This window comes from Primulina eburnea, chromosome 7 (genome assembly GCF_022965805.1).
Source record: "Primulina eburnea isolate SZY01 chromosome 7, ASM2296580v1, whole genome shotgun sequence".
Classification (NCBI taxonomy): Eukaryota; Viridiplantae; Streptophyta; class Magnoliopsida; order Lamiales; family Gesneriaceae; genus Primulina; species Primulina eburnea.
In genome coordinates, this window is record NC_133107.1 from 5,380,230 (window position 1) to 5,407,842 (window position 27,613).

At 36.2% G+C, this 27,613-nt stretch overlaps 3 protein-coding genes, 1 long non-coding RNA gene and 1 other non-coding gene across 7 annotated transcripts; 4 read left to right on the top strand and 1 right to left on the bottom strand.

The window, feature by feature from the left end:
• Positions 1 to 412: 412 nt before the first annotated feature.
• Positions 413 to 2,590, top strand: LOC140836879 (WPP domain-interacting protein 2-like). 2 transcript variants are annotated; one of them, XM_073202745.1, is made up of 3 exons: positions 413 to 553; positions 1,363 to 1,630; positions 1,818 to 2,590. In XM_073202745.1, exons 1-3 carry the CDS (start codon positions 536 to 538, stop codon positions 2,405 to 2,407), a joined length of 876 nt encoding a protein of 291 aa, XP_073058846.1. In that variant the 5' UTR covers positions 413 to 535; the 3' UTR covers positions 2,408 to 2,590. The 2 variants fall into 2 exon arrangements, with proteins under 2 accessions (XP_073058846.1, XP_073058845.1); XM_073202744.1 differs by lacking the exon at positions 413 to 553 and having other exon boundaries at positions 560 to 1,630.
• Positions 2,591 to 3,377: 787 nt separating this feature from the next.
• On the top strand, positions 3,378 to 4,574 carry LOC140836882 (uncharacterized). Its single transcript, XR_012119183.1, has 2 exons — positions 3,378 to 3,749; positions 3,966 to 4,574. It is a non-coding gene; the product is annotated as an uncharacterized lncRNA (long non-coding RNA).
• On the top strand, positions 3,416 to 3,487 carry TRNAW-CCA (transfer RNA tryptophan (anticodon CCA)). The gene has a single exon. It is a non-coding gene; the product is annotated as a tRNA-Trp (tRNA).
• On the bottom strand, positions 4,325 to 7,734 carry LOC140836880 (ubiquitin-conjugating enzyme E2 5B-like). 2 transcript variants are annotated; one of them, XM_073202746.1, is made up of 5 exons: positions 7,556 to 7,734; positions 6,291 to 6,374; positions 5,818 to 5,945; positions 5,029 to 5,133; positions 4,325 to 4,682 (listed from the first exon to the last, which is right to left on the bottom strand). In XM_073202746.1, exons 2-5 carry the CDS (start codon positions 6,358 to 6,360, stop codon positions 4,539 to 4,541), a joined length of 447 nt encoding a protein of 148 aa, XP_073058847.1. In that variant the 5' UTR covers positions 6,361 to 6,374; positions 7,556 to 7,734; the 3' UTR covers positions 4,325 to 4,538. The 2 variants fall into 2 exon arrangements, with proteins under 2 accessions (XP_073058847.1, XP_073058848.1); XM_073202747.1 differs by having other exon boundaries at positions 6,291 to 6,362; positions 7,556 to 7,716.
• A 455-nt stretch (positions 7,735 to 8,189) lies between these two features.
• On the top strand, positions 8,190 to 27,610 carry LOC140836883 (proteasome activator subunit 4-like). The gene is given in 37 exon segments (XM_073202748.1): positions 8,190 to 8,726; positions 10,387 to 10,489; positions 10,592 to 10,704; positions 13,173 to 13,295; positions 14,396 to 14,497; positions 14,588 to 14,753; positions 15,230 to 15,346; positions 15,435 to 15,502; positions 15,600 to 15,701; positions 15,775 to 15,991; positions 16,150 to 16,383; positions 16,458 to 16,585; positions 16,716 to 16,833; positions 16,925 to 17,143; positions 17,222 to 17,377; positions 18,286 to 18,362; positions 18,474 to 18,673; positions 19,057 to 19,273; positions 19,370 to 19,449; positions 19,527 to 19,644; positions 19,717 to 19,887; positions 20,141 to 20,306; positions 20,388 to 20,431; positions 20,522 to 20,564; positions 20,691 to 20,836; positions 21,052 to 21,073; positions 21,075 to 21,147; positions 21,329 to 22,227; positions 23,297 to 23,575; positions 23,678 to 23,773; positions 24,688 to 24,866; positions 25,310 to 25,391; positions 25,544 to 25,668; positions 26,531 to 26,623; positions 27,165 to 27,225; positions 27,227 to 27,319; positions 27,424 to 27,610. Coding segments are annotated over 37 exon segments (5,433 nt in total). The 5' UTR covers positions 8,190 to 8,565; the 3' UTR covers positions 27,466 to 27,610.
• Positions 27,611 to 27,613: the final 3 nt, after the last annotated feature.

Here is a 27,613-nt window from a genome sequence, read left to right on the forward strand (position 1 = left end):
CCGACACCAAACACTAAAAAAAACCAAGATTTTGGTGAGATTATTTTATAATTTTTTATTAGTAAAACAAATAAATTTTATTCATATTTATAATAAAAAAAACAAAATGGAGCTCAAGTTTCGTAAAATAATTTGGCAAAAACTTGTGTGAGACGGTATCACGGGTCGTATCTGTGAGACGGATCTCTTATTTGAGTCACTCATGCAAAAGTATTAATTTTTATGCTAAAAATATTACTTTTTATTGTGAATATGAACAGGGTTGATCCGTCTCACAGATTATGATCCGTGAGACGATCTCACATAAGACGTACTCAAATAATTTTTAGAATGAGAGACGCGGACAAGAGTCATGTGTGTTCCACATCAAATAGCTATTTTCTCATGGTCCCCACTATGCATTATCCTGCACGCACGCTCCACTGAATCTTGTTTCTTCCAATCATTTCGGTTTTAGATTTTATTTTACAGCCATAAATTTTCGAACCGGCTCTAGGGTTTCCACTTCTTCCCCAATAAATTCAACGTTTGGTTTATGGAGCCCAACCCTAAGGTACGCGTCATTATCAATTCATGCATTAGGGTTGTCGATTGAGCTTCCATCCTATTAAATGTTTTTCACTCGTTTTAGATTATTGCAACTTTTCGTTTGCTTTCCATCTTTTAGAAAAGAAAAGAAATTGGATTGAGTTTGAACTGAAATGAATTCCGAGGGAGCCGATCGGAATTGAATTCCTATATTCTGGAGAATTTACTTTGTATTCGATAATTCCCGTCGCTGGAATGAATGTTGTTTGTTCTCGATATTGATCTGAATAATATTTGGGCTATAAGTAGTTGGGAATTAGATGAGTTTTACATTAGATGGATTCGGTAAATGAGTGCGTGGAAGATATGGCAGGGATTATGAACTTCTCCGCTGCTGAAAACATTGAAGTTACTAGCCCATGTAGCAGTCGGAATAATGGGTCTGGTGTCGTTGAAAATAATATTTCTGAGGGAAAGCTGACGAGTCAGGGTTCTGTTTCATCCATGAATGCCACTGCGAGAAGTTTGGATGATTTTGCTCTGCTTGGTCATTCAGGGACATATCCGAAGAATGGAGAGATTTTGAGTAGCAAGTCTTCATCAACTGAAGCTAGCTCTCCGAATACAAGGAGCAAGACATCGGCGGCTGTGGAATTTCCCCAAAGGAGTTTTGGTGGGAAGAAGTTTACAGAATCAACACCACAGGGTCAGCGGGGAAAAAGTTGGATTGTGGCCACAAAAAAATCTGGAGAGGACAAGGTCAACATCGAGAAGGAAAACTCTCATTCCAGCGTGGAATCTGATATGCGAAGCTCCAATTTTGTGTTTATGCAGGGAACATACCCCACAAGTTATGGAATACAGAGCAAAAGATCCACTGATTATGATGGAGATAATGGCAATGGAGTTCAGGGCATTCAACAGAAGCATAACAATGGGCTTCAAGATGGTGAGGCCGTATATAAAGATTATTCAACTGAACACATCAGTGATGACACATCTTGGGCGATTAAAGGAGGGAACCCGGATTCCTCAACGGATCTGGATCCTCTGGCTGAATCTATCTTTAACCTCGAATCTGTAAAGGAAGAACTAAAAAAAGGTAGGTCCATCTCTCCCTTTTCATGTTTTGGCGTTCATATCTATGAATAATTTTGTTTAGAATCATATTAAAGTTTGAACTTTAGCAGTTGGAAGACCAAAAGATGTAGCTATATCTCACTTGTCATGAAATTAATCGGTCTTCCTTTTCCATCTATCATCTATCTCATTGACTCGTATTGATATAGAGGTGCTAAAGTTTCGGGAAATCAGGCAAGATGTTTTAGTCACCGATCCAGGACTGGACTTACCCACAGAGTTTACAAATGAAGATCAGAATCCACAAGAAACAATATATGTGCCATCACAATCAGGCGAAGGCGTGCATAGGTTTTCCTTTTCCCCACAATCTGAGGTGTTGGAGACAGAAAACAGACATGTGGAAACAGAAATCGAGGACCTCTACATGCAAAAAATCAAAGCTGAAGTAGAATTTCTAGTTATATCAAGAGCGGTGACAGCAGTCCCAAACTTGAGGTCTGATATTGTAGATCGAATAACTATTTCAGAAGAACAGAAAACTATGGCTTCGAAGCAGACCCAGATACTCAATAAGCTTGGAGGCACGGAAAAGAAGGCTGCGATGCTTGACAAAGAAGCTGAGAAACTGGGAAAGTTTTGCGAAGACATTGCTAGTGCTGACGAAACACTGAAGCTACAGAATAGGGTCTGTAAGTACACCACATGTTTCTTCATGCAGCTAATATCATTAGCACTCATATTAGGAATCTTTATGCTCCAGTTTTCACCAATATCTGTAGATAACGTTCCTACTTAAATATGTTCATAACCTTTCCTTTTCCCCGCTTGACGATGCTTAGAATTTTGGTGTTTGATTAAATGTTCCTATGTTAGTTTCCACATTTTCTCACTGAAGTAGATGTGTGGATAAAATCTTGAGAGCCCTGGCTCTTTCCTGTAACAGAATTTTAACTTTGTAAATTATCTCATTTTGCTTGCATTAATTTATTTTATTTAAAAGATATTTGCACTAAGATTGATCAGGATTCACTTTTATTGACCTTTTACATTTTGTCACAATTTATTCCACGTGTAAGTGTATTATCATGCCGGCCCTGTCACAAAAACATAAATACAAAAAGAGAAGTCCCCAAAATAGACCTTTATTATGCCTCGTTTATTTTTCATCTTCTTGGGATGGTTTTTTCCCCTAAAATAAAAGCACACACTCATCCCATTTTTAATTTTTGCCCAATTTATATTTATCGAGTACTTTTATTATTTCTATATTTTCAACACAATAACCATTACTTTTAGCCAAACTTTCTATATTATTTCTATATTTTCAACACAATAACCATTACTTTTAGCCAAACTTTCTATAACATTCCCTGAAATATTTTATCATTATGTTATATTCTAATTTAAAATAAAAATTATTTTCTTAAATACTTTATGATGTGATTCGGTAATTAATGCCAGAAATTTTTTATTTCACCAAAACAGAATCACATGGCACAGTATTTTCCCGAAATAAAATAAAAATAATCTCAAAGTATTTTTTTTTCTAAACCCCCAAACAAACCAAATAAGTAATCAGTTTTTTTTGCGTGCATATGTATGTATATAAACAAGGTTCAAATGAAGTTCATTGCCTAAAAAGTTTCGGTTAAATTTCTTATTATATATATATAAATCAAATATATTTAGTAAATCTATACGATAATCTTTTGCGCGTTGGGATTTGAGTTGTTTTACAGATCGGTTTCCCCAAGCGTAGATATTTATATTGTTATATATATTAGTTCGACACAGTTATCACCCAGGATCCGTGGCGCAATGGTAGCGCGTCTGACTCCAGATCAGAAGGTTGCGTGTTCGATTCACGTCGGGTTCAAATCCCCGATCTCTACGGATTCCCCTTTTTTATTTTATTTTTTTTCCCGAAGACCAAAAAGTAGTTACTACTTGCTTGTCCCGCAATCTGTACTCTTGTCACAAAAGCTTGATATGTTCTCTGATTCGCAAAAGGTAGCTCCTCCATCGATCGGGCTCTACTCTAGCCAAAACTCCAATCTGTGAGTGGCGTGCAGCGCAAGTCGAGGGACGGGAACGTTTCATGGAGATTTTTCTGAAGCGTCCACAATCTAGCAGGGTATGTATTCTCTGTTATTTTTAACTCAACATTTCAGATATGGAGACTACACAAACATTACTAGAAGACTGCTAAGCCATCTTCTCAACGTTGTGTGATGTAATTGTTCCTGCTGTTATATATATATATATATATATTTCTTCAACAAAATTGGAAGACACTCATTTTTCTTCCAATTTTATTTTGATGGTTGACTTGTGCTCCATTGTGTATTTTGCAGACAGGCAGCCATATACGAGGTACTGGTACTCCAGGTGCAGTTGTAACCAATTGACAAGGGACTCGTGGATTTCAGTTGCATCTATAAATTAAGTTTACGAGGTTACAAGTTTTAGTGTTTTCAAATGGCACTCCAATTATTTATTTATGTAGAAAATCATGATGATTTTATTCACAAATTTCAGGGAATCTCCGGCGTAAATAACTCTAGCACAGATCTATGCCATTTTATTTTTCAACTCGAACGGAGGCAAATTTAGAAGTGGATTTCACCTTTGAATACCTAAATTGATGCCACATTAAGAACATACACGTGGCCAAATGTTTTAAACAAAAATTAAACAAATAAAAACGAGTTCATAAATTATTAATGACAACTTATCTTGTAAGAAACACCCGAAGTTCCTTAAAACCAAGGAGAGTATACAAGTATGATATATAATATGCTCCCCTAAAATTCTAAGGTGTGACACACACAGCATTCCTTATCAATGTCACCGTTACTAAGTTTTTTTATTAGTACTAGCAGCACATGTTTCGGCTTGCTCCAACCTCAACTTGAGAGGGGAGTATTTTATCCCATAGCATACTTCTGAGTCCAAGATCGAGCTGTAGTCTCATACTTGGCTCTATCGGTCTTGTACATGTGAGCAATCTCCGGCACAAGAGGATCATCTGGGTTTGGATCAGTCAACAAGGAGCAGATAGAGAGTAGTACCTACAGAAATTAAAGGTAGCAGATGCAAGTCCTACTCAACACAAAAACACCAATCAACTGCATAATATAGTCGAATTCTTTGTTTATTTGTTCTCCTTTTACCATTGCTCAACACTCATATCATAAATTCGGTTACACAAGAAAATTGAAGATTGGGGTATCAAGATTGCAAGAGTAATTTACTGTTAAAATGGTATGGTATTATCTTATTTATAATTCTTCCCACAGTACTAAAGGCAATTAAGCCAATTACTTAAGTGGATGATGAAAGGTGACACGGTACACGTCCATGGAGACTGATGTAGACCAAACAATAAATGGGCATAATAAGAATTAAAGCACATACCTTCGAAACCGTTAAAGCGGGACTCCACTGCTCTTTGAGAATATCCAAACAAATACTACCATTGCTGTTGATATTTGGATGGTAAACCTTGGTTTTAAATGATACCTACTCGATGCGCAAGAAGGCAAAAGTAATAACTTATCTTGTGTAATAAACAAAAATATACAAGACTTGTATTAATCGAGTTACTTTTGGCCATGGATGTACATGATTAAGGCCGTATCACCATTTTTTTATCGACTTAAAAAACATATTTGATCAAAACCAAGGAGAAGGTAGAAACCAAGACACAGAGCAACATCCATTCTCCTCTTATGTCTAGGTGTTAATGATTTGTGGAAAATATAAGCGCTTAGATGTAGGATTTAATCAGAACAGAATAATCTTGTTTGAGGAACAAGTTTAAAACTTGGATTCAGATATGTTAGATGTTAGTTCTCCTAAATCAAAATCATCCAAACAAATAGAATGAATTTTAAATCATGAATTTGAAACCATTATCATTAATTTCAGAAAACACGAAGCAAATCCACCCAAGTGATATGGATTCCAATCCCACTTCAGGAACGTATAATTAAGACAAACACCACATACATTCTAGCACATGATCAGCAATCTCTCTATCACTCACAACTAAAAGCATCGTATGCCAGTTATTTCTAGCCCAAGAATCATGGACAAGTTAGCAACAAATTAGTCATTGTCAGTAAGGCAGTGCTATTGTCTATGGATGATCACATTCATAGCCATATCCGAAAGGGACAAAGATTGAATTAAAAGGTAGGCTACCTTCGGTGGCTTGAATGGATAATCAGGAGGGAAATGAATAGTCACAAGAAATACTCCCCCAGCAAATGGGCTGTCTGAAGGACCCATGATGGTAGCTTGCCAATGGAACATATCTTCCCCAACAGGCCCTGCATGAAGTTATGACGTATAATGTCAATTAATTCATGGAACTTAATTCTAATATGTGAATGGTGACGAGGTCAAGTTTGAAAATCGATTACACTCAGTCCATCCAGCCAGTACAGATATGTGCCAAAGGCTATGCTCAGAATCACAGAGGATTGACAACGTAATTTAAAATTTTAACTAATATGAATTGAAACAATAGTCTGTAATACCGAACAAAAGCCAAATTCAAAATTTTAACAGCATAAACGTAGAAATGTCATGGGAGTAAGCAGACAAAACATTGAAGTAAACTTAAGAAAAATAAAACGGAATGGCAAATCACGGGAAAACAATTTTTGACTAACCAGCACTGCAGGATGTAGGAGGGTCCTTCTGCAAGTCCTTCAGTTCTTTCTGAATCCTTTTAGAAGCCATGTCTATATTTTCTCCTGAATTAGAGAAATGGCACCCCAAAACATGAAAAGATGAGCATGGTTCATAGGAGTTAAGGAAAGATGTTACAGAATCACAGTAACAGAGTATCAATGCGACTATCTAACAAGTTAGACAACCACTTTTAGTCATGATTCACATATCAAGTGATATCTAATTTTTAGAAGACAATTCCCAAAAAAGCAGATGTATACATCTGCGGTATGAATACATAAGTCCTTTAAACGAATAAACGATCAAATTCTAGAGCCAGACAAATAATACAGCCAGTAATGCTTCTGGCTTAAAGCCATATTCTTCCACAACACAATACATGCACAAATAAAGAAATTGTTCATGATCGCGTTTGTAATTTCTTTCTTCTGTGATATCAAAACAAATTAACTCCAAAAACATAAACTATACAACAAACTGGAAAAGTCCAAATATAAAGCAGAACCTCGATGCCAACTATCTGGTAATGTCTTTCATCCTATCAGAGCAGGCCAAAACAAATCAAAATTATTTCCAACAAAGAGAATTTTAATTTTATTTCGTATCCAACAAACCAAATACCCAAATATACCAGTTTCTGAATAACCACTACTTCGACCGCAAGTCCCGCTCCTAACCAAAAAAAATTGCACACATACAACCAGGGCTGACACAGATTTGCACTCAAGGGTCAAGTCCGAGGGTCAAAACTGAACTGATGAATAAACATCATTCTGGCTTTCAAAAATATTGGGAAAAAAATTTCTCGAGACAACACGTTTATTCCTGACTAAATATACGAATTTTAAAATCCACACGAACAAAATTTCTAGGCGTAAAACCCAATATATTATTCGTCGGCCACTTTCGCCCTTGCATAAGAAAACCGTATCGCTTAATCACAAAACCCGTATACACGCACTCAAATACACGTACACCGAAAGGGTCAAATAGAGCAGAAACACTTTACACTTCCATCCAATTTCTTATTCCCCCAAAAAAGAGAAAAACGATAAAAACCCACCAAAATCGTATCTACAATTTAGGCATAAAAGCCTAAATACACCGTACCCCAATAACCAATCAACAAAACCACCAATCAATCTAAAAACTCACACAATCGCGTGTATAAAATAATCAACCAAACAAAAAAAGATATCATGATCATCGATCGAAAGAGCTCCAGTACTGTACGATTACGAACCTTGCGAGCGAGAAAAGGAATCCTCGGAAGCGACGAGAATCGGATGAGAAAAGGGTACAGGGGGCAGAGAATTAAGGAGAGGCGCATATGAATGGAAATCTGGGGGCTTTATATACAGATAGAGATACGCATGCACCGCGTGGCATCTTTGTTGGCGGTGGTAAAGCGGCCCGAATATCTATGACATGCACGAATTTAATACCTGGATATATATTTTAAATTATTTATTACTTGTTATAATTTTTAATTCCTTTTTTATTAAGATTTAAATCAAATCAATATTCATAATTTTTTAAATCAAATCAATATTCGTGTAGAGATTTTAGAGAGATTATGTTTTCGCAAACGAGTGATTTTGTTTCGAGTATAAAATATAAAATTTTAAGGTAAAAACTTGTGTGAAACGGTCTTACGGGTCAACTTTATAAGACGAATTTCTTATTTAAATCATCAATGAAAAAATATAATTTTTATGCTAAGAGTATTACTTTTTATTGTGAATATGGATAGAATTGACCCGTCTCACGTTATATATTCTCTTAAAAAATTAATCGATTAAATTTAGATTCAATTATAACAATTTATCCTCAGTTTCAAAACAAAAAACACAATGTCCTAGTCGCATATTGAAAATGCGCTTGCTGAGCACTGAGTCGAGGCGAAATCTCGTGTAACACGTTTTTTCGACACTGCCGCAGGTCCCTGTCAGGCTGTCACCGTTCCTCCGCCGCGCCACCACTGCCCTCGCCCATTCCGAACTTAGCAACCACCAAAGTCAACGCCGCTTCAAACCGCCATTCACCGGAATCTCCGGTTGCCCGTTGTCTTTTTTTTTCCTCCTTTCATTTCTTGTGCAAAAAGAAAGTAAACGAAGACCGACTAAAGACACGTATATAAGCACAAGTACAACTAACCCCCGGCTTAAGCTTTCTATACTGCTACTTGACATCGCCGCTCAGGTTTTTACCCCGATTCGGAATTTTATTACAACAACGATTCAAGTGCGGAGGATGCATCTCTACAATGCATGGTTGCCGCCCCCGGTGGCTGAGGAATCGAAGCGAGAGAAGCTGGCTTTTGCTGGAATCGTTCAGTCTGTTAAGGAGTTGTACAATCCAGACGATCCTGAATCCGTTTATGCTACTCTTAAATGGGTCTCCGTTCTTGACCTGTAAAGTGTTATCACGCTCAATTCTTTTATCTTTCTCAGCTTAATCGCTTTTAAGTTCATCGTGTTGCCCTTGCCAAATCGTTGTTTCCGTGATTGCTTGAATCTGCGATTTTGTGATGCACTGAGTTTTGGTTTGGCAGTCGTGCTCAGTTCGGAATTCAATTAATCATTTTGGTACTTTTGGCTTCCATCTTCCATTGGACAAGTCAAGTGTGTGGTCATCCCGCTCCTCTGTTTAGCAAAACTGGACGAGTGAGAGAATGGTTCTTCACTGGAATAGGATCTTTTCCCGGGAACAAAAGAGTTTTGGTTGAGATACTGATTATTTACTGATATAATATAGGGAAAAAGTTTCAAGGTTCAACAAAAAATTTATAACGTGTTCTTCTGTCTAGCAACATTGTTTCCTCCTTCACTCTCTACCACCATCCCTCTCTCTCTTATTATGCACATGAGTGGTGTTCTATTTCATTTGATTTTGAGATTGATTGTTTGCTCATAAGTGCATGTACTGTATAGAATATTTTTGTGTTGGTGATTATGTGAATTTGGAACTTCGTAATTGGTCGAATGTTTTCACTAGTTGAGTTCAACTTAGTAGTTAACCGAGGCTTGTATTTATTAAAAGTTCCCCGTCCTCTCTGTCACCCTTCTTGTTGCTGACATTGTTTTAACCTTAAGCTATGGGCCTAATTAGTTCTGTTATACCTATATACCATTCAGAATCTCAGATAGTACAGTAATATAATTACAATGATCAATCATCTCGCCTTCATTATTCGGATGTAAAAATGGAAGGCCTGTGAGCCAGTGGTACTCGACCAGAGCACAATTTTCCACCCCAGAATATTTCAATGTTTTATTGATACAACATCCCAACACCAGAGGAGATTCCAACACATTCCTTGTTAAAATTTCCCAATTAAACTGAGTTCTAGGACTGTAGAAACAGCAGATGTCCTTTTTATCTACAGGGGATGCTCTTGACTCATTATTGTGATCCTAAAGTTTACTCTTGTTAGACATTGATGCATATCAAGGTTTTATTTGTTTTTTAATTATTCTAGCTTGGTCATGCACCACATCTTTTTTTATTTTGCATTCCTACAACTATGGTCATTGTGTACCTTTTTAAATAGATATAACATTAATCAGCTGACGACATCTTTTCCATTAATTGACTTTATTTTAGAACAATTTTCTTTATCTGAACAGATCTCGAGGTTTTGCTTAATTGATTTTGATATTCCTATTTTGGCATGCATCATTTAATAACTATATGGATCTGAAGGTTTTGTTATTTGCCTTAGTTATTCCTAGTTTTTATGCACTTTGTGTTGATTCATTTATTTTTAGTTTTTGTGGATGGATCTCGAGGTTTTGTTTTACCAGATTTGGATATTATCTTGTTGTGCACTATAATCAGTTCTATGGTTATTTGTATCTCTAAGAGGTTTTCTGTTTTGTGTAAGTTTTTTCTCTTTTGTCCTGCAATTTGTGATTAACAGTGTAAATTGACATTCTGTATGTTCGTTTGCTCTATTCATCTCTGTCAAACTTTATTCAGGCCATCAAGTTCATATTAAGTTAATTCTTTTTAATGAGCAGTGACATGTATGTCTGTTTGATTGATAAAGTTTACTCTTCATTCATTGAGCAGATTTGTAAAGGCCAAGAGTGAGCTATCTGTCGAAGATGTCTCTGCCATGGTAGAAATTGGAATGAAGCTGTTTCAAATATCAGGGAACAAGCTTCATGCTCAGGTGAGGATATCTGTTATGCGAGTTCCTGCTGGAGGTCTTGTCCACAAATTTTAACACGTGCTCTGATTTTTTTTTTTTTTGGGGATGTGATTTCTTTATTAGGTTAGATGGGGAAACTTTCTAGTAAGACTGTTGAACAAATACAGAATACAACTGTCCATGAAAGTTCAGTGGAGGCCTCTGTATGAAGTTTTGGTTCACACACATTTTACAAGGTGAGATCATATGTGTGACTTTTGTGATTTTATTCTACAACACACTCTGAGCTATTTGGTGTTAGTGATTCTATGAAGACGTGATTTCTTTTTTTTGATCAGAAACAAGATTATTTAAATTATATTAAAGAAGTTTGAGTACAATATTGCGGATGAGTGATCCGCATTTATAGGAGCACTATAAAGATTTCCGGACATTCAAATCATTACAAACTTCCAATCCCTAACAATTTCATTAATCGATAAGTGATTAAATCCTTTAACCCTTGAGATTGTAGTCGCCACTCTGAACTTAATGAGCTCCCATACCGCACTTGCTTCGGCCGGTGTGTCGTTGAAAATTCTGTTATTCCTCTCTAGCCATATGCTCCAAAACAAGACATGAATCAAAATGTACCATAAAATGTTAGCTCTGCTCCCCGAAGGTAAACCTGGATCGATGGTAAACAAATCTCTTGCCCTATGTGGAAACACCCATTGGAATCGTAGCTCTGCCATGACCAAAGTCCATAAACTACGTGAGTACGAGCAGTGTAGTAGTAAATGATCCTGAGTCTCTTCATTTCCTTGACATAACGTGCACCACTGTGGACGCAAAGCACACGTTGGCCATCTTCTTTGCACCGAGTCCGCCGTAGGTAATTTTTCCAACGCCACTGTCCAAGAGAAAATCTGAATCTTTAATGGGACAGGAACTTTCCAAATATGATCTTTACAAGGAAAAATAGCAAAGTTTTGAATTGGAAAGAAAGAATTGTAGAAAGATTTTACCGAAAACAATCCCGAAGACTCCCCCAGCCATACCCTGTAATCCTCGACACCTAACTGAACCCTGACCGTATCTAGCACACCCACAAGGCTAACGAATTCTCCCAACTCTAAATCAGAAAGATTTCTCCTAAATCTCACATCCCACCTATAAGTTTGTCTACCCTGATCATTAATCACCTCTAAAAAATTAAGAATAGGTTTGTTTGACACAGAAGAGATTCTATACAGACAAGGAAAACGATCTTTGAGTGAAAAACCCGCTCCCCCCCACACATCCTCCCAAAACCTAATGAAGTTCCCCCCTCGCAAAACCGAATCCCACCTAAGATGAATTGCCGGGAAGGTACAAGAAATGAATTTCCAAGGGCATCTGTAAGTAACATTCGTAGCCAAACCCAAATCCCATCCATTATCCTGAAGTCCATAGATGCTTTTTATCACTTTTATCCACAAAGTGTCCTTCTCCTTTGTTTGTCTCCACCACCATTTTCCTAGCAAAGCTCTATTCCTCAAGGCAATATTCCCCAAACCCAAACCACCTCGGTCCCTCGGCTTGCAAACCTGTTTCCAGCCCACTAGGTGACAATGTTTTTCCCCGTCCAATCCGTCCCAAAGAAAATCTCTCATCATCTTTTCCATAATTTTTGCCACCTTGATAGGAACCTTGAACAAAGACATGTAATATGAAGGCATAGCGCAGATAACTGATTTTATCAGTGTTAATCGGCCCCTCTTCACTCAACTCTCAGTACAATAGTTTCTTCACTGGTTGCCTTGTTATATGGACTACTCTCGGTATGGTTTTGGGCATAACTATGTTATCAACCTCGGTTCATTTGGTAAAGCTAACACTGCACTTGTCAACTTTTGTCTGGGAGTCTAGTAAAGAACACATACAGTAGCCATGAATGAGAAAAACTTAAAAGATTTCTTATTATTTTTTCTCTATTACAACACATTACAGAACTCTGTAGTCTGTATATATGGATTGAGTAGGGCAGAATATTCTCCTAATTTTGGGCCTATACATAAAAAATTAATTGATTTCACCCACTCCAAGTAGTTCCTTCTGTTCAATTTTTGAACGGTTGTCTTGGAGTATTATCCATTCTGCTTGGATTTAACGACCCAGGATGCGGAGTTGGCTGCTGTGTTTTTGTGGTCATCGCATCTGACAAAGAATTGGATGCCATTGCAAAGTAGAAAAGAAAGAAAAAACAGGAAAAGGTATTATCAGTCTATGGTAAACCCTAGCTCTCGTAACGTGAAGGATTACGTACAGTAGCCATGAATGAGAAAAACTTAAAAGGATTTCTTATTATTTTTTTCTCTATTACAATGCATTACAGAACTCTGTATATAAGGACTAAGTAGGGCAGAATATTCTCCTAATTTTGGGCCTATACATAATGTGTTAATCGATATACCTGAACAATATAAATAAAAAGATCTAATCATATCTTTCTATTATTTGCAATATACCTATCAATTTTCTACGCAGAGGTACTTGAGCTTCACCAGATGGTTCAAGTCAATAATTTTTTTGTGGTTAAAAAATTGATAGTTCTCTATAATTGTTGCATATAAATTACAATCAAAAGGTTTTCAGAATTCTGTGCTTTGTGGCATTTTCTGGTGTCTTCTACTGTAGTTTGCAAATAGTATGCATACAAATTAAGTCTCAATTTTTGAGTCAGGAATACTGGCCCAGAAGGATGGAGATTGAGACAACGACATTTCGAGACAGTTACTTCTCTTGTTCGATCTTGTCGGAGATTTTTCCCTTCAGGTTCTGCATTAGAGATATGGTCTGAGTTCAGGTATTTCTGTTGTTTATTTTCTTTGAAATTTAGTTTTTAATGTTTGCAATGCTAAATCACGAGTTTGGCCTAATCAATATCAGGGGGATAAATGAGTTGAAGTAATCTGCATAATAAAAATTTATGTTTCTTGTGTAGTTGAAATTGTGCTACTCATTTAATTTGACCAGATCATGTGATGTGTGCAACATAGATTCTGGTGCATGTCGTGGATACAATTTAAATGACTCACCTTCTGAGTACTTGAAAAAAAAAAAGATGAGCTTTGTCACTTCATGTCGTTATAGATGAAAAGCAGATTTTAGGTCACTGGACTGAGTTATTTTTTGCTTAGATGCCGCGTTGCACACAAATAGGATTTTCTTGTGTCTGACTTATGCTCAGGAAATATTGGAAATATTTTCCAAGAAAAGATGCCAGTACCTCTGTGGTACTTCTGCATTATATTACTACTCTCTCGCTAAGAATGGGAATCTATAGCATCATAACAAGTTAGCTTATAAATGTTTTGTAGCCAGTGGAGATTACTTCTCAGATTTGTTGGCTGCTTTTATTTTTGATTTGTTTACTTTGTTCTTTGATGGTTGACTGTTGGTGAAATAGTTCGTTAATCTTTTGATTTCTAGCTTAATCATTACTGGTAAATTCAATGTGATTTCAGTTACCTATTTATTATGTTATTTCTTATAAGTGAACACAAATTTTTAATTTTCGGTTGTGATATAATTTCTTCAAGAAACGTATGTTCAAATAATAGCCATTTTTTTTATAAGAAATGAAATTGTTACCATATATAACGAAATTTATTAATATATGGTAACAAATTTCATTAAAAAAATCGTTCGCATGTAATTCGTGATATGTTGGACCACTTGTCCACTAATGAAATTTGTTCTCTTCAATGAGTTTTTCTCTATTTTAGTCCTGAATTTTGCTTCTGATCTCTTGAGCCGCTATTATTCACTGTTCGATATTATTTCTAAGAGAAAGAGCAACTTTGGCCTTTCAATTACATTCTTCCGATGCGTTCGATGAATTTTTTTTTTATTATCTCAAATGTTAGTTTAACTCATGCTTTATTGGATGAAATACATTTTCAGATCTCTAATGGAAAATCCATGGCATAATGCTTCTTTTGAAGGTGTTGGATTTTTGCGTCTTTTCCTTCCTACCAACATTGAAAATAAGGATTTCTTTCAGCGGTAAACGGCTGCATTGTTTTTGTCCAATTATTTTGTGATAACTTAGGCGTGGCTTCATCTTTGGCGTTATTTTTCCCCCTTTCATTGCAGGGAATGGGTGGGAATATGTTTAGATCATTGGAGTTCAATACCAAACTGCCAATTCTGGAATAGCCAATGGGCCTCTGTTACAGCTCGTGTCATAAAGAGCTACAGGTTCATTAACTGGGAGGATTTCACACCAGTTTTATTCAATATATACTTGAATATGTTTGAGGTAGAATCTGTTTAGTTAACAGTTTTAGATGTTGTATTCCCATTTTTTAACTTTTAATATACATGTTACTGGGGATTTTCTACATCATTAATGATTAACATGGGATTCATCAAAGTCCCCCTTGACAACTAGGCGCTGCCATAGAAGTCAACTGACCACCAGTTAATATGTCCTCAGTAGGTTTTAACAGGAAGTTTGGCAGACTGGCTTGAGCTCTAGAGTTCAGATTTTGTTTATACTTTTTAAATATATATTTGATGCTATTTTAGGTCTGCTTTCTCTCTCTCCTTTTCCTGATATCTGTTTTGAGTTTTGAGGTATAGAAAGTATTTCATTTCCAGTCATTTTTTAGTTGATATAAAAGTATCAAAGACACATTTATGGATGAGTATATTGTTGAAATCAATGCAAAATCATGCAACATTTGTTCGAGGAACTTATGTTCTGAAATGAGTGCATGCATGATATATGTGTAGGTGCCAGTGGCAAATGGGAGTGGTTTATGTCCTTTTTCTGTAGATGTTCCCAGGAACACGAGATTTCTATTTGCAAATCGAACCGGCACACCATCAAAGGCAGTTGCTAAATCAATTGTAAGGCTTGTGTTTACTACCTCAATCTAGAAATGACCATTGGACTTGAAGTAATCGTTTTCATTACTTCATCTGATTGCTAATGCAGGTGTATCTGTTGAAACCTGGTAGCTTGGCTCAAAAGCACTTTGACAATTTGGTCAACCTTTTAGAGCAGTTTGTTTTCTAGAATTCTATTTACAGTCCTTTTCTTTTTATACAAAGTCTTGTTTTTCACTTCACGATTTATATGTTCTGTTTTTCAACTTTTTAGATATTACCATCCTTCAAATGGTGGTCATTGGACTTATTCATTAGAACGGTTTTTGTTTCACTTGGTGAATTTATTCCAGAAGCGGTTGCATCAGGAGCATTTGTAAGTTTCCTTCAACACGAGTACCATTATGCAATAACGTGATATGCTTTTTTGACAACGGTTATTGTTTCAGGAGTAAAGATGCCAGTGAGCAATCTGAACTATTCATTACCCAGGTTGATAAGGTTTCTTTTATAAACACCGTGCTGAAGTTGATTGATCGGGGTCAGTATAGCAAAAACGAGCAGCTTTCTGAAACAGTTTCCGCCGCAACTTCTATTTTGTCATACATAGAGCCATCATTGGTTCTGCCGTTTTTGGTGTCTAGGTTTCACATGGCGTTGGAGACTGTAAGTTGCATATATGAGTTAACAGTTTATCTTGCCTTTTGTTCTATCTCCACTTCTAAATCGTCATCACAATTTATGTCGGAGACAGCAGCTTAAAGTTAAAAATCTATTTTTCGTGCTGGCAACTTTATTCATTATCAATTTGATGGCATTATCAGATGACTGCCACTCACCAGTTGAAGAGTGCCGTGACATCTATAGCTTTCTCTGGGCGAGCACTGTTTTTAAGTTCTTTAGCACCCTTGGATGTGAATTCAACTAGTGTTAGTGGACCTGATTCATATGCTGATCTGCTGATGGTTGCTTTATCCAACACATTACTTGGTATGGATGCCAATGATCCTCCTAAAACCCTGGCCACCATGCAACTGATCGGTTCCTTATTTTCCAGTGTGAGGGCTCTTTTCGCGACACATCTTTAAGGCATAAGCTGTTCGGACTTGGCTCAATCATTTTTTGTTTGTAGATGTCTAACTTGGAAGATAATATGAATGGAGCTTCACTGATTCCTTCAATTCGCTTCTCGGAGTGGCTTGATGAGTTCTTATGTCGACTATTTTCCTTACTTCAACACCTGGAACCTAGTGGTGTCCTGTAAGCAATAATATGATATCTCACTTTTTATCTTGTTGCTTATGCACACATTTACATATGCATGTACAGTCTGTGGCAATAAGTACCAGCTTCACATTTCCTTTGGTGTAATTAGCCATACTTACTGCAGTAATGAAGGCATTTATTCACCAGCAAGTTCAGGGACTTTTCTGGTTGAGGATGGTCCCTACTACTTTTGCATGCTTGAAATTATGCTTGGCAGGCTCTCAGATTCCCTCTACAAGCAGGTGATTTGGATCTCTATGAGGAAATGATTTTCTTTATGTTTCAGTTTTTATTTGAAAATATTGTTGTGAAACTGTACATAATAACCAGCAGGCACTTAAAAAAATTTCCACGTTTGTTGCTACAAATATTCTTCCTGGAGCAATTGCAGAGGTTGGACTGCTTTGTTGTGCTTGTGTTCATTCAAATCCACAAGAAGCTGTTGTTCAGCTCATTAAACCAATTTTAGAGTCAGTTATGTCCTCATTGAAGGCAACACCAGCCACTGGTTTTGGAAGTGGCATAACTATAACTGCCTTATCCTCTAGCAAGGTTTTCCTTCTCTAAATGACTCCGATAAGTTCAAGTCCCACCAGGATATTTTATCAGCTTATACTTGTGTTTCTTTAGGTCAAAGGCACTCTATCACCAGCTCTTGAGACAGCAATTGTTTATCAGTTGAAAGTTCTTTCAGTTGCAATTTGTTATGGTGGTCCGATGCTGCTGCATTATGGGAAGCAATTCAAAGAAGTTATTGTTTCTGCATTTGATTCAACATCTTGGAAGGTTTTTCTTCTATCTTATTGACTTGCATGGTCTAAGTAGTTTGTTTAACACTTGAAAGGTAGCTGAGGGAAATTTTCACGCATGAATTTTAGAGGCTACTAAGCTAGTAAGATTCATTAATTACATATTTCTCTAGTGTCAGGAATCTCCAGTGCTAAGCCCCCAAGTTCTACACGTTTAATATCTCAACTGATTATTGGATATAGGTGTATTCAAGTAGGGAACAGATAAGGTAAAAAAATCAAGATTGAGAACACAAAAAGTGGGAGTTTATCATGAGTTGATGTTTTGATTTTGAAAAGAGACATGCAACTATTTCTGAAGGTGTGGTAGGAAAGATGATTCCCGAAATTATGTTACTCTTGATCCAAGGCACGGAGATATTAGATGACCTGCGTATTCCTGTTGTTGTTTGGTTTTTGAAGATGCTAGATTTATTTTTCCCCATCATGATCGCAAGCTGATTTGAATAACATTTTTTATTGTGGTTTTTTTATGGTCAAATTATGGTTGGTTTCTTGCTAATTATACAATATGGAGTAACTCAGCCGGAATCTACTAACTGGATGCATTTGGTATCCATGCTAATTATATTTGCATGCCTTAATGGAGTCATGGAAATGTTAATGTTATTTTTTTGTACTTCCATGGTAAGTGATCTAGAACTTAACTCAAGCAGAATTTAGTGAGCAGAGAAATTATTTGGTCACTCATAATTAGACATCAAATAACAACCTGTATTCTTATCTAGGTGTATACTTCCTTCATGCACTTGAGATGGTAATTGGATTAGTATGCCTCGGTCGAGTCACGGACATGTTATCTATTCTTTTGGGGAAATTAATTGTTGACGATACCTGTTCTTGGAGTTCCAAATTTATATCCATAAAGTTTTGAATAAATTGCAGGTCAATGGGGCTGGTGATCACGTCCTCCGTTCTCTTCTAGGGAGCCTTCTTCACTATTATCCCATGGATCAGTACAAGTATGCCGACTCTTTCACAATTGGTTCAGATACTTTATGCAGAATGTAGGCAACCATATGTCAGTCCACACACTCGTTTCTTACATTCGGTATAATATCATGTCTTTTTAGGTGTGTTTCGACTTACTCTTTTGCTACTTCACTGGAGGAATGGACCAATACAAAAGATTTTCCCCATGATAAGCCACCAAAGTGGCATGTACCTACGAAGGAAGAAATTCAATTTGCAAATGAGCTACTGAAAATGCACTTTGAAAATGCCATGGATGACCTGTTAACAATATGTCAATCTAAAATGCACTCTGATGCAGGTAGTACCTGGTTGGCCGTTGGTCATCTGAAATTAGTTTACCTGAGCATGTAGCTTCCTTAAATGCTCTATTTACCAGACTGTTAGGTACTACTGTGGAGCTTTATACCATGAAGTTATATATACGATAATTTGGTGAGATACACATGCATGCATAATTGTGTTTATGTGTCTGTGATCTAAGGTTCTAGTGATGGTTGTAAGTTATCATTGTGGAATGTATTGCACAAATGATTTCATGAAACCTTGATATCTAGTTTGCGTTTGTGTAGCAAAAAAATAAACACAAGTTTTCTTTCGTTTTTCTTCTCTGAGTCATCAGTAAAAGATTCTATAGTTTCTTTGCAGTCTTATTGACTGATTGATGTGTACTTTAACTACCAGGAGAAGAGAAAGATCACTTGAAAGTGACGCTTCTGCGTGTTGACTCTTCGTTGCAAGGTGTTCTATCATGTTTGCCTGATTTTGCACCATCATATCGGAATGGAATGGGCAACGATGCAGGCTCTGTTCATTTTTTGATTGCTGGAGCAACAGGTTCATGTATTGGTAGCTCAGAATTACGACAAAAAGCTGCTGATGTCATGCACGAAACTTGCAAGTACATTTAGTTTATTTCTTCTCTGCTAGCGTTGTCTCCTTGAAATCATGTTAAATGCTAGCTTATCTGAAACTCATAATTGTTGAAAACTTGCAGATATTTGTTGAAGGAGAAGTCTGATGACAGCATTTTATTACTACTCGTTATTCGTATAATGGACACATTAGGAAATTATGGTGGGGAAACCTGTTAGACATTTTCATACTTTTTGGTGTTTGATATCATACAGATTATTTCTTGGTAAATCCTTCAGGAAGTGGTGAATACGAGGAGTGGTCAAATCACAAGCAAACCTGGAAACTGGAGTCAACTGCCATTGTAGAACCTCCAATCAATTTTATTTTGTCATCTCACTGTAAAGGAAAAAGAAGGTAATGAATCAACTGTTATATCCTGTTGATATGTTGAGGCATGTGTATTTTGATGCTGAGTTTGTTATATAGGCCTCGGTGGGCACTTATAGACAAAGCTTATATGCACAACACGTGGAGGTCATCACAGTCATCATATCATTTATACCGTTCTTCTGGGAACATTTTTCCATCAGACCATTTGACTCTGCTTATGGACGATCTTCTTAAGCTCGCTTTGCACAATTACGAAACAGTTAGAGGGTATGTATATTACATCTTTTTTCCCATCTTTGTTTCTGTGCTTGAATGATGTGGAAATTGAGAGATTGAGAAGGTTCCTCTAATCTCATTGTGTACACTGTTATATGTCGAATTCTAAATTCAGCATTTTTGAGTGTAGTCAAACCTTTCTTCTCTCTCATTATGTCAATGAACATGTAATTACAACCAAAACTTCTCCACTTCCTTTTTCATTGATTATTGTTTACTTCTAAATTGTTTGTAATGTCCTCAGAATGGCAACAAAGTGTCTCCTCAAAATGATGAGAAGGTGGCCATCAACAATTTCAAATTGTGTGCTCACTCTTTCTGAAAACTTGAGAAATCCTAGCTCGCCTGAAAATGCAGTATTAGGTTCTTGTGCAATACTTTCATCCCAAACGGTTCTCAAGCGTATAACGGTACCACTTTTTGAAGAATTTACGTCAAACACTGTAAAGTAACTACTCTCTAATTCTTCTCTTCTTCTCCCTTAAATCCAGGACATAAAGTCTCTTTCTTCATTCCTTCGCGGAATTTTGTTCAGGTAACATTTTATGATGTTTATTTAGTTTTCGCCCCAAATATTGGTTTTAAGTAAATGATACATGTTTGATTAACTTCTTGTTGCTTTAAGTTCTCACCATGAATCACTGAAGGCTCAGAAAGCAATCACCGAGGTGAGATTGTTTGATTCATTCCACTTTCCCTGAGTTTAAGCCAGTTTAAATTTTCAAGGTTACCCCTCAAGGAGTTCTTTGATAACATATGCTATACATGAATAACATTAGATGTGATGATAACAGCTTTTTGTCAAGTATAACATTTATTTTCCGGGAGTATCAAGAAGCATTTCCCGGGCAACTGGCAGTCACGCAGATGGGACAGATTTTGCAGATCTGATTACTGAGATTGGTTCTATGAGTTTTGAAAGCTCCAACTTGCATTGGCGGTACATATTGTTCTTGTTAATGTTTATTGGAATTACTGTTACTTCTATTTTTTTAACGAGTTTTATTGATACTATTGCTGCAATATCAACAGCTTAGGTCATCGAATGTACAGTGTCAGGATTATGCATATCTGCTTTGCTTTGCGGCTGTGATTACTTTTTTTTTTGGTGTGCATAACTACAAATTGGATTAATTTATTTTTCTTTAATTTCAGGTATAATTTAATGGCTAATAGAGATTCTGCTGTTGCTGGCTATGGCATCTAGGAACGATCCAAATTCATCTATAGAAGTTTTGAGTGAAATTGCTGGTTTGTAATTAATATCTTGTGATGCCTACTATATCTGATTGTGATCAGCTGAAATTTTGTTTCTTATAGTTTTACTACTTTATTATCCATTGAATTTTCTGTCTGCTGTTTAATTTGTAAAATTATTGCATGATTCACAATTTCCTCTGATTCCATAATTTTCAAATCCTATCCATTTCAGGTCACTTTTTGAAGAATCTGAAAAGTCATCTACCACAAACCCGGATACTTGCAATTTCTGCTCTAAACACACTTTTGAAAGAGTCACCGTACAAACTTCCTGAACATAACATAAATGTTACCGGTGAATTGCAGAGATATGCCAAGTCATCCCTTGAAGGAGCTTTGACGGATATTTTTCAGGAAGAAGGATTTTTTAACGAGACTTTAAATAGCCTTTCTCATGTTCATATTTTCACAGACGCGGATGGTGCCAGTTCTAGAGAGAATTATGGAAACACTTCCTTGCAAAGTTTTGCTGACAAGTCAATGACTCGTTTCTATTTTGATTTTTCTGCTGCCTGGCCTCGTACCCCTAGTTGGATTTCTTTATTCGGAAGTGATACTTTTTACTCGAGCTTTGCACGGATTTTTAAACGGCTTATTCAAGAATGTGGCGTGCCTGTTTTACTTGCACTAAAAAGTTCTTTAGTGGATTTTGCGGATGCTAAGGAGAGGTCAAAGCAATGTGTTGCTGCTGAGGCTTTTGCTGGAGTTTTGCATGCCGATGTTTCCGGCATCTCAGAAGCATGGGATAGCTGGATGGAGGTCAAATTGCAGAACATTATCCATGCACCCTCTGTGGAATCTATTCCAGAGTGGACGGCTAGTATTCGCTATGCAGTCACTGGGAAGGGAAAATCTGGAACCAGGGTTCCTCGTTTGAGGCATCAAGTAATTGGCTGTCTGATGAAACCTTTACCTCAGACAGTTGCTACTTCTGTAGTTTCCAAACGCTATACTTTTCTTTCAGCAGCTTTCATTGAAGTATCTCCACCACGAATGCCTGAACTTGAAGTTCAGATGCATTATGAACTTGTAAATGAATTGCTGAGTAATATGAGTCACTCGTCTGCGCAAGTGAGTAAAATTATTTCCTTTACACATGCTTGAGAGTGTGTGACGTCGCTTTCTAGTTGTCGAACTAAGTGCTTTATTTTCTTCCTGGCATATGGTTATTGATTTTTTTTAGACTAGTATTCTTAAAATGGATTATTCTTTTAGTAATTTCCACGAGCAATTATCTTCTCCTTCGAGATGACCAAGATATGAGTTAGAATTAAATGAGGGTTTTGCGGTATAATATCTTTTCGTCTAAGCTTGAAAATTGATGACCAAAGATTGTTGTGATTTAACTGTGCCTTAAAGTTGTGCTTGTGGGGAAAAAGTATCAATTTGGGATGATAGGTGTATATCCAGTAATTTAGAAAGGAATTTTAGTCAAACCCTGAGCAGAAGCAATTTTTTACATTTCTCTAGTCTTTGTCGAACTTTCTCTTCATGCGTTTGGCCATCCAGTCAATGATTTTATTTTAGCAAGGTTTTTTTAACTTTTAGTGAATTATCTCGAATGTACAATAACAGTTGGGTAATAAGAACAATAGTCTCACTCTTCAATTTTAATCTCTTTACTACTTCGATTCCATATTTTTACGTTTTCTTTTCTCTGATTTTTTTTCCTTATATAATTCAAGTTCTCCTCTTTTCTTTTTATGTTTTAGTTATTGATGGTCTTCATCTTTCTTGCCATCCATTTTCTCTTGCTCATGGGCTCGCTATATCAAAAAATTCTGCTTCAATTCTTCTTTGAAAGTCGTTGGCTTTGTCTAATAAAACTATGTTTGTAATGTTTTGATGGGATGTTTCTTCTTGTCGTCTTTGGCAAGTAACTGGATCATCAATTATTGAAATATTTTTTTGATAGTTCTGAAATAGCATGGTTGTTTTCAATACTTGCAATTTCAACACTGGTAGATCATAAATTTGTCCCAGTCGAACTATCTATTGTGCTGTTTAAATCTACACCGTGAGTGTTCTTAGCAGAAACCATTTTCTCATTCCCATGTCTGGAAAATGTAACTTCTAACGCTCTTTTACCCACAAAATTTACTGCTATCTTCTGTCAAGTTTATTAGTCTTGTCTGTACAGGTCAGAGAATCTGTTGGTGTTACCCTTGCTATCTTATGCTCAAACCTTCGGCTTCACGCTTCTTTTGGCAATGATCACCTGCATAATGCGGGTACCACATGTGCGGATATAGGGGTTGCAGAATCTTGGGATCAATATTTAGTAAAGCATGCTTCTGAACTGGTAGCTAGTATACAAAACCTTAATGCATTGGAAGCGTTGGTGATTCCAACCAAAAAAATATCTGAGAATGGGATCTCAAATGACCATTCTAAAGTTGCTATGAAATGGCTGGAAACGGTACATGTGCTGTTAAAAATATCATATTTATTTGATTGGTTGGTAGGTAATTGTTGTCACTTTAGTAAAGCAACTAACCCGATTTTCTTGCTACATGTGTAGTTGTTTCATTTTATGATCTCATCTTTGAAGTCTGGAAGGTCCTCGGTTTTGCTGGATGTTATTGTGCAACTTCTTTTCCCTGTTATATCTTTACAGGTAAATTTTGTCAGGCACCTTTTGAGCTTCTGCAATGATCTTTTTTCCCATTTTTATTTCCTAATAAAATGCATGTGATACTGCACAAGTTTAATGATTTTCCTATTTATATTATTATTTTGTATTTTGTTGTTTTCTAGAATTATTTTTAAAATTAACTAATCGCATTAAAACTAGAATAATGTTAGAACTAGAAATCTAATTGATCAGCACCTGAAAGTGAAGGTCTGGATTAATGTTTGTTCCTTGTGAATGAATAATTTTCTCTTCACTGAAGAGTAGATGAAGTACAAACAATTCAAAATAATTTCACTTTAATATTTTGAAAATTGGATCAATTTATTAATGAATTGTGTTACGGACCCAAAATAATGGGCCCAAGTCCACGCGCCTTGGAAGTATCTAGAAATGGGAAGGATATATAAATTTGAGTGGGGAGCGTTAGACATTCGGTTATTAATTCGTATCTTGTGACTAGTTTGGCTAGGGAAATACTAGCGTTTCTGCTAGGGTTTTGTACAGAGTGTATCTCTGGGAAAACTTTTTCATTCTAGTTGCAATATAGTTTCAGTTCGTAAATTTTGTTCCTAACAAATTGTTTACATGTTGCATGGTTCAACTAAAAGGTGTTTAGATATATGACGATCTCTCAGTTTTCCATCTATTATTTGAAATAATTACACACTGTTATCCCTGATTTCTATCATTAGTTTGTTAATTGTAGTTTTGAGCCGTCATTCAAATAAGCAAGTACTGCAATGTCATTTCATTAACTTGGTTACAACTCTTAATAGAAGCATAACAAAATGAAAGGTTGTGTTGGCCAGATATTTTACTTTATATCTCTGTTAACAATGCTGTGATGTTTGTTGTGTCCTAAGTCTACACTTAAGCTTGATTATTGTTCCTGATAGGAAACATCGAATAAAGATCTATCGAATTTGGCGAAGGCAGCATTTGAATTATTAAAATGGAGGGTGTTTGGGGAACCCCATCTACGCAAAGCTGTGCCCATTATTCTTTCTTTAGCTGAAGATCCCAATTGGAGAACTCGATCTGCAACTCTGACGTTTCTGCGAAGTTTCATGTACAGGTATCCTAGCTGATTTTGAATTGGTATATCTTTATGTAAGGCACATTCAAGATTCTGTAGAACGTTCTCGTGTTTTTCTTTTTACACCTTACACCTTTAATTGAATTTCCTACATCACTTTTGTTGAAGTTGAAGAAATTAGATGTGCATTTTTTGAGTATCTAATGAGAGGACTTGGTTTTCTCGCATGTCCAACTATCTAAATTATTTTTTTATTGTTTGTTATGTATGTGTTTTATCATATCTCCCTGAATTCAATAATTGCAAGTTATGATTATTCTGATTCTACTTTTACTCATGATGTCACGTGATGAGTCAGTTTCAAAGTGGCTCTACTTTATTTCGCTAGTGGGAAAGTAATATAGCTGTTAGTTTTAGTATGCCATTGCTAATCTTTGTGATTTCCTATCAGTATTTAATATTACTTTGCCATCCTGCTACAGGCACACTTTTATTCTCTCCAACACGGACAAACAGCAGATATGGCAGACCATAGAGAAGCTACTGACAGACAATCAAGTTGAGGCAAGTTTCTCATCTGATACATATCTTGTTTACTCGTTTTACAAATTTAGCTAGTGGTATCAGTTTACAAATCATATGGCATAAACAATGATCAGTCAGTCACCTTTCGCAATATGAGTTATGGCATGTATAATCATCACAAACCTTTTCAGGTTAGGGAGCATGCTGCGGCAGTTTTAGCAGGGTTAATGAAGGGTGGGGATGAATACCTAGTTTATGATTTTCGCAGTAGGGCTTATGGGCAAGCCAATCTTGTACTTAACAAGAGGAAGCAGAGGTGGTTTTCTTGCTTGGACTTTACATATGCCATGCTCTTTATTGACCTCCCTCTCATCCCCGGCATTGCCTACCATTACTTTTGAAGATGATTTTAAGCCCATTCCATATAAAATTTGCCAGTCTTTGATTTCTTTGTAATTTTTACATGCTCGTCCTTTCTAGTGAGATGAGTATGCAGTATGATAGCTTTCTATATTTATTGTTATCTGAGCTATCTTTAATTTGTTGAGCATTGATAAATGGTTCTTTTATGGATAACATTTTATTTAACATTCAAATAGATATATCCCTAGAAGCTAAAGAATTTGAACATTTTGGTAGAGCTAATCTTATTTTGTAAGCTGCCTTCACAAGTCATTAACTTATATTGTTGTTTGTGCCCTGCTGATTATGCAGTCTTTTTCAGAAATGTTCAAACATATTAAATTTTAGCTTTCTATTTTACCTGATTGAGCATTTAACAGGAAAAAAATCACATGTGAACTCGAATCAATTAGAAATTTGGAAAAAATCTTCCTTTCTTAATTGTTTTAGTTGTGCTCAAATTGAAGAGTGGTTATCAAATTTATCCTTTATGGCATTTCCATCTCCATAATATGGTAATTATTATTGACCAACGGGAATGGTGCTCAATGCAAGGTTATTATTACTCTAACGTGGAATTATTTATTTAGTCGGGTTCCTGTTTATTTCTGTTTGTGCAATTTCTTACATATATTTATAGCTGGTATTCACATTATCTATGTGAGGAGGCATCTTCGATATGTTGTGGGTTTTGGCTCCTGAAATATCGCAGTTCTTATGCACTCCATGAATCAATGTCTCTGTCCTAATCTTTTATCACTCTTTTGCTCTTACAGAAGCAAGGTTTCTGCAGTTCCCATTGCATCTATTCATGGTTCCATTCTTGCTTTGGCAGCTTGCGTGTTATCGGTTCCTTACGATATGCCCAGGTATGTTCTATTCTGGACATATTTATCTCGCACTAAGACAGTCAGGAAAGAGCATAGAAAATTAGCAGTGGGCGTTATTCTCTTGCACACCACAATTTGCTTTATTCATGTTTGAATAATCTAAGATCACAAATTGTAATCTTAGCTTGTATTTCACTGATTACTCTGTATGATGTTCTGTTATTTTTCTGGGGTTATTCTGCTTGGTAAATTTTTGTGAAATGAATTTCCATATTAAGATATATGTTAATTAGTCGTAGCCTCTGTTTCGAAGATGCTATTTTGTTGAAATTTTCAAACTATTGTTAGTAATTCCATTTGTTAGCTTCAGGCTTATTACCGGTACCATGGCTTTAATTATGAATGTTGGGCAATAATATTTTAGAACCCTGTTCATTTCTTAACATGAAAGTTGAAAGATGTTTTGATCTGTAAATATATTTTACCCTGATCGATATTCTAGACCTGTATTGACAAGTGCTTTGATTTTTTGGACAAGTGATTTATATGCAATAGTTAATTATCTAAATTCCTGTCCCAGTTGGTTACCTGACCATGTCGCCTTACTGGCTCATTTTGTGTCGGAGCCATCACCCCTGAAGTACTACTGTTACAAAAGCAATTGCAGAATTCCGTCGCACCCATGCTGACATGTGGAATATTCAAAAAGATTTGTTCACTGAAGAGCAACTCGAGGTATGGCCATATAAGTGATTTCCTTTTCTGCTGTACAGTTGTCTGGTATGAGTAGGAGTCAAACATGAGCTCTTAATTAACGAGTTTATCATCCATTCTTGCAGGTTATGGCTGATACGTCGTCTTCATCATCATACTTTGCTTGATGTACATTGTATTTTAAAACAGCTCTCCCCTCACCCAAGACCAATAGACAAAAAAGGAATACAGCAAGATATACATTATTTGATATATTTGTAATGATGTAATCAGATTATTATTTGAAAGGTTTTATTTACATTTTTTCTTATCTAT

Excerpts from the sequence above, each read along its gene's own strand:
- LOC140836879 (XM_073202744.1), top strand. The coding sequence starts at position 865 with ATGGATTCGGTAAATGAGTGCGTGGAAGATATGGCAGGGATTATGAAC. Across the intron at positions 1,631-1,817 it reads AAAGGAAGAACTAAAAAAAG|AGGTGCTAAAGTTTCGGGAA; the intron begins GTAGGTCCATCT and ends GTATTGATATAG.
- LOC140836880 (XM_073202746.1), bottom strand. The coding sequence starts at position 6,360 with ATGGCTTCTAAAAGGATTCAGAAAGAACTGAAGGACTTGCAGAAGGAC. Across the intron at positions 5,134-5,817 it reads ATCCATTCAAGCCACCGAAG|GTATCATTTAAAACCAAGGT; the intron begins GTAGCCTACCTT and ends CGCATCGAGTAG. Across the intron at positions 4,683-5,028 it reads CCGCTTTAACGGTTTCGAAG|GTACTACTCTCTATCTGCTC; the intron begins GTATGTGCTTTA and ends TAATTTCTGTAG.